General features: G+C 42.1%; 1 protein-coding gene across 4 annotated transcripts in view; it reads left to right on the forward strand.

Moving 5' to 3' along the window:
* Window positions 1-7,528, forward strand: part of SLC25A12 (solute carrier family 25 member 12) — a 111,473-nt gene extending 103,945 nt beyond the window's left edge. For all 4 annotated transcript variants that reach the window (XM_033231130.1, XM_033231131.1, XM_033231132.1 and 1 more), the window contains 4 exons: window positions 253-391; window positions 3,926-4,084; window positions 4,212-4,302; window positions 6,421-7,528. In XM_033231130.1, the coding sequence (XP_033087021.1) occupies window positions 253-391; window positions 3,926-4,084; window positions 4,212-4,302; window positions 6,421-6,622 (591 nt within the window). In that variant the 3' untranslated portion in view covers window positions 6,623-7,528. The remainder of the gene's footprint in view (window positions 1-252; window positions 392-3,925; window positions 4,085-4,211; window positions 4,303-6,420) is intronic.
* Window positions 7,529-8,767: the final 1,239 nt, after the last annotated feature.

Raw genomic sequence — 8,767 nt, forward strand, 5'->3', positions numbered from 1 at the left:
TTTTCAGATAGTATCATTACCCAGTTATTAACTCTAGGACTGCAGGATTCACCATGCTTTCACAAGCTTTGAGATATACGGATTTCCTGATTCCCCACTCATCTCCTGCCTCCCCCATTTCCCTTGCACATCAGTTCTAATGCTGTTTGAGGGACACCTCAGGCTGGTCACTGAAAAATGTCACACGGATCCCATGTGGGCATTCATGCTGAGTTTCGCACTGTTTAGCGCTGTCTCCTCACTGTGTGACAGGGCGCCAAAGCGTGCTTCCTGCGAGACATCCCCTTCTCTGCAATCTACTTTCCTGTTTATGCTCATTGCAAGCTACTTCTGGCTGATGAAAACGGACATGTGGGAGGTTTAAATCTTCTTGCAGCTGGAGCCATGGCAGGTAACTACGAATTTTTTTTTTTAACTGCAAGAATTCTCCCATTATTTAAAAAGTACAGAATCTCTATGTACTTTCCCCTTTTATTTCTGGAAGGATTATTGTTTGTACCTGACTTAGTTTAAATATCACTTTTTCTCCTTTGTGGGATGTGCTGTAATTCTGATGAGAGTTAATTACATTTGCATCATGTGGATAAACAGCTTAATGCAGCTTAGCAACTCAGAGCCAAATTAGATCTGCCCATCTAAATTGGGCTTTCATCATTAACATGTTTCTTAGTCTCCTGTGCCCCTGAAACCTTGAGTACAGCCAAGCTAAGCATTAAGGTGGGAAAGTTTTTCCTCAAATCAGTTGCTTTGCTGTATCTCATGCTTATGCACAGATCTAGCATGCTCTTACTTTCTCTCTCTGTATATTGGAATCTACATGGTTTGGCCCAAAATTGAGCTTTTGTCATGAAGGTGTCCCTCTTTTTCCTACCATTGCCCTCATTAGACCAAAGTAAGCAGTACCCCTCAGCAAACCACCGTGAGCTCAATTTTTATACTTTTTCTAACCCTTAACACTTTGTCATTAGCCAGGTGTCGTGGTGCGTGCCTGTAGTCCCAGCTACCTGGGAGGCTGAGGTGGGAGGATCACCTGAGCCTGGGCGGTCAAGGCTGCGGTGAGCCGAGATGATACCACTGTACTCCAGCCTGGGCGACAGAGGGACAGCTTGTCTCAAAAAAACAAAAAAAACAAAAACAGTTTGTCTTTTATTAATTGGTATTTGCATAAGTGTTATCCTCTGTACTAGGCTAATAGCTTCTTGAGGGCAAGAGTTTCATTCTCTTCATCCTTGCCTTTCCTATGTGGCCAGTGTAATAGTAATAGGTGCTCAATAAATGTCAATAACATGAAGGAAAACCTTCATCTCATCTAAGACACCAAATTAGGCACAGAAGAGATTCCATTTGAAAGAGGAGCCTTGTAAGAGCAGGGAGGTACTAAGATGCTTCCTTCTGACCTCATAGGTACAACCTGACTCTTGAGTTAGGAAGGAGCTGACTTGGAATAGAAGGAGAGAACCAGGTGTCTTTGGCTGCACCAACACTCTGAAAAGACAAAGGAAGGAAGGGGTGCATGTTTGCTCTTTATACAACCAGTAGTGAACCATTGCAGAGCTCAGTGTGGCTCTGACCAGCCAGGCTTATGTTCACTGTGTGGCTCTTCATTGCTGGGCTCATTCTCCTCTGGAGGCTCTGGCTAAACATCGGGGCAACCTGAGCAGCTCCTGGAGTGTGCTGTGCTTGGTGTGTGGCAGAAGCCCTTGGGCCTGAGAGTGTTGGGATGGACCACATTGTTGTTCTTGCTTGTGAAGACAGGGATGACTTGTGATCATTAAGAAATGGCCCCAGGGACCTTACCGCCCTTACTTGGGGCCCAGCAAGTCCTTTCTTCTCTAGCGGTGGTGATTTCAGTAAGTTTTGTGTTTAAAAGCCAGTAAAGTTACCTGCTCAGTCTTGGCAGTGAGTTGGGTGTAGCAGCCCCTTTCTGGTACTTAACCAGTCTCCCACTTTTTTTTTTTTTTTTTGGTGAGACGGAGTCTTGCTCTGTCAACCCAGGCTGGAGTGCAGTGGTACAATTTTGGCTCACTGCAACCTCTGCCTCCCGGGTTCAAGTGATTCTCCTGCGTCAGCCTCCCAAGTAGCTGGGACTACAGGCGTGTACCACCATGCCTGGCTAATTTTTGTATTTTGGATAAAGACAGGGTTTCACCATGTTGGCCAGCACAGCTGGTCAGAGCCACACTGAGCTCTGCAATGTTTCATTACTGGTTGTATAGAGAGCAAACATGCACCCCTTCCTTCCTTTGTCTTTTTGGAGTGTTGGTGCAGCCAGGGACACCTGGTTCTCTCCTTTTCCAAGTCAGCTCCTTCCTAACTCAAGAGTCAGACTGAGGCCAGGCGCGGTGGCTTATGCCTATAATCCCTGCACTTTGGGAGGCCGAGGTGGGCAGATCACGAGGTCAGGAGATTGAGACCATCCTGGCTAACACAGTGAAGCCCCGTCTCTACTAAAAATGCAAAACATTAGCTGGGTGTGGTGGCAGGTGCCTGTAGTCCCAGCTACTCGGGAGGCAAGGCAGGAGAATGGCGTGAACCTGGGAGGCGGAGCTTGCAGTGAGCCGAGATCACGCCACTGCACGCCAGCCTAGGCGACAGAGTGAGACTCCGTCTCAAAAAAAAAAAAAAAAAAAAAAAAAAGAGGCTGTACATGTAAGGTCTTAGACTCCTGACCTCAGGTGATCCACCCATCTTGGCCTTCCAAAGTGCTGGGATTACAAGCGTGAACCACCACACTTGGCCCAGTCTCCTACTTTTAAATGGGGGCAACATTTGCCTTCCAGGCTTTTCCTTGTGCTTTCCAATCAACAACGAAAAACAGCCAGAGAAGAAGAGTCTAATTGTGAACAGGCGTTTGCCAGTGGTTGACTGAACCAACTAAATATTTCCATGGAACTGTCAGCACCAACTTTTTCCCCATAGACATTTGATGTCAGTTTTCAGAATGAAATTATTTTTTCTAATTTTTACCAGTCAAGATTTGCTAGCAGGAACTGAGAACATTCAAAAGTCTGCCTCCAAAGGCAGGCAGTTTACCTAGTTTCATCTGAATAGGGTGCAAGGCCATGCCAAGGGGAGGTATTTGCATTCTTCTCTAGCAGAACCCCTACAAGGCTGCCAGCTCTATCTGCCTAGTGAGGATACAGTGATATTCAGGCCAAATTGAATTTCTTTCCCCTGGGGAAGATTATTTTGCTCCTTTGCTCTCCGTTTTATTTTATAAGTAAAAGGTGTGGTTGTGAAATCCGTCTTCTATGTCCTGCTGCTGATCAATCTCAACATGACCCCAGAGAGCTCGGGCACAGGGGCCTTTCCCTGACCAGCCCCCTATTGTTTCTTAACTGACTGCCTGGCCACCTCTCGCTCCAGTTGTAATGACTTTTGTCATGTAAGCATGTCTGAAAGGAGTCACAGTTAACTCTCAAGGTAGCCCTTCAAACAAGCGAGTCATTATGAGTATTGATATTCACCTCCCACGCTACAGTTAACAGGAATCAGGAAAAACAGTAGTTTGGTGTCAGATACATTTAGTGACTCACTAAAATGACATTATCCTTTTTTTATACATAAAAAATACTTGTATCTTATTTTAAAAAAAAGGGAGGTAAAATAATTGAAACTGAAAGAAAACACTTGGGAATTGTCTTAATAATATTGCTACTTTTTTTTTCCTTTCACAGTTATTTGGGATCATGCAATGTAGAGTGATTTTTTTTTTAATTCAGGAAAAAAAATAATTTTCCACTGATTACACTGAAACAGCTAATAGGCTTCTATGTCCTTTTCCCATTAATGGCCAGACATCTATTTAAAGAGTTTTGAGTTCCGCTCAAGTGATTGAAGTTGCAGACTCTATAGTAGATGTTAGCAGTATTCCTATCTTTTATAAGGTACTCTAGATAAATTAAATGTAGTTTTCTTCTGAAAGGTGTCCCAGCTGCATCTCTGGTGACCCCTGCTGATGTCATCAAGACAAGACTGCAAGTGGCTGCTCGCGCTGGCCAGACGACATACAGTGGTGTCATCGACTGTTTCAGGAAGATTCTCCGGGAAGAAGGGCCCTCAGCATTTTGGAAAGGGACTGCAGGTAGGCAGGGGCTGGAGCCATACAGAATAGCTGGCTGGCTCTAGCATCCTCCCCTGTGACTCAGTGGCTGTCTTTACCACATTTGTTCTGGCTTTAAGTCTCCCCTGCCCCTGCTTCTCTTTTTCAGCTCGAGTGTTTCGATCCTCTCCCCAGTTTGGTGTTACCTTGGTCACTTATGAACTTCTCCAGCGGTGGTTTTACATTGATTTTGGAGGCCTGTAAGTCAGCTGCTCAACTCCTTTACAAAGAAATCACTAAAACCAAAACAAATGTTTGCTCTGTCTACAAAGGCTTTGTTGCAACTCTTAGAAAACTGATAAGACAGAACCTTTAATAAGTTCTGTCTTATCAGAATAAATGATAAGACCAATAAATGATAAGACCAGTGCATTTAAAACAGTGAGCTTAAGAGGCATTTGTGTTAAGCGAGTAAAACTGTGACAGAGTGACATCATACATAATATTAAGCAGCTATTGGGGGATTTTAGGGAAGCAGCAAATTTTTTTTAAAAGACAGGATATCCTCTGTTGCCTAGGCTAAAGTGCAGTGGCATGATCTTGGCTCACTGTAGCCTCAACCTCCCGGGCTCAAGTGATCCTCCCACCTCAGCCTCCCGAGTAACTGGGACCACAGAGGCATGCCACCACACCCAGCTAATTTTTGTACTTTTTTATAGAGATGGGATCTTGCTGTGTTGCCCAGGCTGGTTTCGAACTCCACCAGCCTTAGCCTCCCAAAGTGCTGGGATTATAGGCATGAGCTACCGTGCCTAGTCAGGAGGCAGCAGATTAAAATGCTGTGTAAATAATTGTCTTTTTTCATGTAAGCAGATACTGAACTTCATGGCATTCTCATTATGTGGATTTTATTATATGGCCCTTTCACAGAAGTCATGTAAATGTATACCAGTAACACTTCTGTGCATTTTCTTTAAAAGTCCCAAGCCTTTTTGCATCTCTGGTACTTCATTATTCACCACAACTTATTATTAGTTAGGTGTAGATGTTCTGGAAGCTAATTTACTGGAAAAACCAATAGGCTTGAAGAGAGATTTTGCCCATGGATATAATCACTAGTGAGCTGTAGGCCAGAAATTGGGCTTCTAAAAGTTTATCACTTGAAGCTTGCACTGAGAAGAGGAATTATTAGTTGAATTTTCTGGGTGGGGAAGTTGTACCCAAAGCAAGCAATTATTAGCTTTTCAGCAGAAGACCAAGTACCGTTCCTGAGTCCTCACATCAGAAGCCTGTGAACTCCTCTGTGCCCAAAGGCCATATATGGAATCAGCTGTTGAACCAAGTGGAGGGACCTATGCAAAAAAAGTGAGAACAGTAGTCTTACAGTTGCACTGTAGAAATGTGAAGCTTCAGGCTTTTCCATGCTTTCATCTTCTGTGAAAGAACTAAAGCTATTTATTTCTCTCTCTCTCTCTCTTTTTTTTTTTTTTCCCCTGGGTCTTGCTCTGTCGCCCAGGCTGGAGTGCAGTGGTGCGATCTCGGCTCACTGCACCTTCCACCTCCCAGGTTCAAGTGATTCTCCTGCCTCAGCCTCCCGAGTAGCTGGGACTATAGGCGCGTGCCACCGTGCCTGGCTGATTTTTTAAAAATATTTTTAGTAGAGACAGTTTCACCGTGTTAGCCAGGATAGCTTCTATCTCCTGACCTCGTGATCCACCTGCCTTGGCCTCCCAAAGTGCTGAGATTTCCGTGCCCTGCCTATTTCTCTTTAAATAATTTAATTTATAATCTTTATGAGTCTACTACGTAAAAAGTTAACTTCTAAAGTTATGTCAGAAGAAAAATATATACTTTAAAAATTACTTTCATATATGCTAAGTGCAGAAAATTTGGAAAACCATAAAGCATAAAAGAAAAAAACCAGCCTGGGTATGGTGGCTCACACCTCCCAGTGCTCTGGGAGGCCAAGGCAGAAGGATCGCTTAGACCAGAAGTTCGAAACCAGCTTTGGCAACATAGCAAGGACCCCATCTTTACAAAGAGAAAGAAGAAAAAAATCATCCATAATCCTACTTCCCAGAGAGTCTCCATATTTGAGTGTCTTTTCTTCTGACTTTTTTTCTATGGATCTGTTTATATACGTATACAAGCGTTGGAAATAAGGCCATTTCTCTTGTAAATCAAATATGTAGATAAGTTGCTGTCAAAGCAGCCATAAATCATGACTGTGGTTTCTAGTCATGCAGCACAGGTGCCATGGAAATAGTTGAGACAAACACTCTTCTTTGTGGCACATGGGTCAAACCGAAAATGTCCAGCTGTAAGCTGCCCTCATCCACCTTCAGCATGCTAACCATTGGCTTTTTTTCTGTCAACAGCAAACCTGCTGGTTCAGAACCAACGCCTAAGTCACGCATTGCAGACCTTCCTCCTGCCAACCCTGATCACATCGGTGGATACAGACTCGCCACAGCCACGTTTGCAGGCATCGAAAACAAATTTGGCCTTTATCTCCCCAAATTTAAGTCTCCTAGTGTTGCTGTGGTTCAGCCAAAGGCAGCAGTGGCAGCCACTCAGTGATGAGACAACTGTTGAGTGTGGCAAAATGGCACCTTGAAGAAAGAGGCCTAGGAGAGCAGCCCTGTAATGTATCCAGTCAGCTGCATGGTGCTGACTGAGCTGAGGAGTCAAACTATTCTTTCTATATGACATATACATATACTTGTTTATAAAATAATCATTTGCCCAGGGAAAAAACCACAATGCTGTTTCAAGCTTTAGTCTTATGTGTTGAAATGTTTTTGTAAGCCTTGGCATGAATTAGTGTTCTAGACTCTGCTTTGCACAGCTTGCACTTACAGTGATTGTACATATTGTACATCTTTGTACAGAGACATCTTGGCACCTCATCCCAACAAATCACATTTGTAGAAATGTAATGCGGTTCTGAGTGGCTTGAAATGTACAGAATGTTTTGAAAGTGTTTTATTAAGAATCACACAAAAATAAATGTATTAAAATTAAATTCATTCTCTTATTGGTGACTTATGAAAATAAAGCATCAATATTGGATGTATTTAATTCCTAGTTTGTTTTCCATTCTGGAATAAAAAGGTATTTGCTGATAAAAGGCATAATGAGACATAGTGCTGATACCATTGAATAAGTGATACTTTGGAAAGATGCATGCCAGTGGATGCCAGAGGACCAGGCTAATGACTTGTGTGTGCTGATATGTTTCCATTTGTATTTAATGTGTGTGTAGACCCTCCTCTGTTCATCAATCAAAAAGCATTTCCTAGGCAGCTCCTCTCCTGTCAGTGTGCATATAGAAACAGGGACATCTCCATCATTACTGGCTTAGTTTTGCTTTCCTTTGACACAGCAAGGCAAAGGCCAAGCTTTCAAAAGAGTAAAGGATACTTCGACAATTTTCCTTCATATGGATATGATTCCAGTCAAAAATAAAATGCACACCAAAATGTATACATGTAGTTTGATTTTTCTTCGTAAATATACTGATAATGCTTTTTGTTCTGATTGACTACTGATTCCAAAAAACTCATGATCAGGTTCGCCCTTTCTTCCACCTTTATAGAAAATAGAAAAATTAGTTTTAGAAAGGGTAAGCGCAGAGTGAAGGGCGGGAAGAAGAAAGAGAAGAAAGGCTCTATATGGTGATTTAGTGGGGTCTAGGTTCTTACTTTAGAATCCAAATGCAAACTGTTCTAAAAGTCACTCACCAAAGGCATGATTACTAATTTGGATCTAAACATACATCTTGACAGCCACATCTACACTTTGATATGGATGTGATTTGATGTGCAGCATCAGAATTTATTTACCTTACCAAAGTGCTCTTGGAAGACATTGCTACTGCCAGTAAGCTGGAATATGAGAATGTATGCAAATATTTTCAAGAGGTGAGCCTGGAGACAGACCAGGTTACTTAGTATCCTGCACAGGGCTCCTTGATTGATGGCTGACAGCCCTGTGACCACAACTGTAGGCTGTTTGAAGGCCCTCCAGGAACAAAAGAGTTAGCTTTGAAAGCAAGTTATTTTCAAATGTATCAGATTGATCTCATAGGAATGGAACAAATAATAATACAGTTGTTTTGCTACTACCACTTGTTAGAAATATATGAGTAGTCCATGGATATGTGATTACAAAAGAATCCTATGTATGTATCTAGAGTAAGATGGGAAAGTGTCCCGCTTACCCTCCTTCTACCTCCACCACTTCCTGGCCCAGAGGTAATCACTGCTAATAGGTTACAGCATGAATCTGTAGTCCGTTTTTCATAACTCTATATAAATATATGTACATACTTATATTTTAACAGGATTATGCTGTGTGTGTGTGTTATTCTGTGTCTTTTGTTTACTTAGTGTGTTTTGGATATCTTTCCATGTCAGTTTATAAAGTTTTATTTTTAATGGATGCATAGTATTTCATTGTATGGGTTATGATACTTTTCATAAATCTCCCCTTATTGATATTTATTCATTTTTTTCACTATGGCAAACAATGCTGTAGTGAGTGGCAGACATCTTTGTACACATATCTTGAGTGCTTGTGAATTTCATTAGGATAGATACTTGGAATTGAAAACTTTTAAGACAACCTTTATGTTTTTATACATATTGCCACATTGGTCTTCAAAAAGGAATTATTAATTTACTTTCCTATTGACAGCATATGAGAATGCCTATTTCTTTGCAA

Source organism: Trachypithecus francoisi, unplaced genomic scaffold (genome assembly GCF_009764315.1).
Source record: "Trachypithecus francoisi isolate TF-2019V2 unplaced genomic scaffold, Tfra_2.0 Lachesis_group13, whole genome shotgun sequence".
Classification (NCBI taxonomy): Eukaryota; Metazoa; Chordata; class Mammalia; order Primates; family Cercopithecidae; genus Trachypithecus; species Trachypithecus francoisi.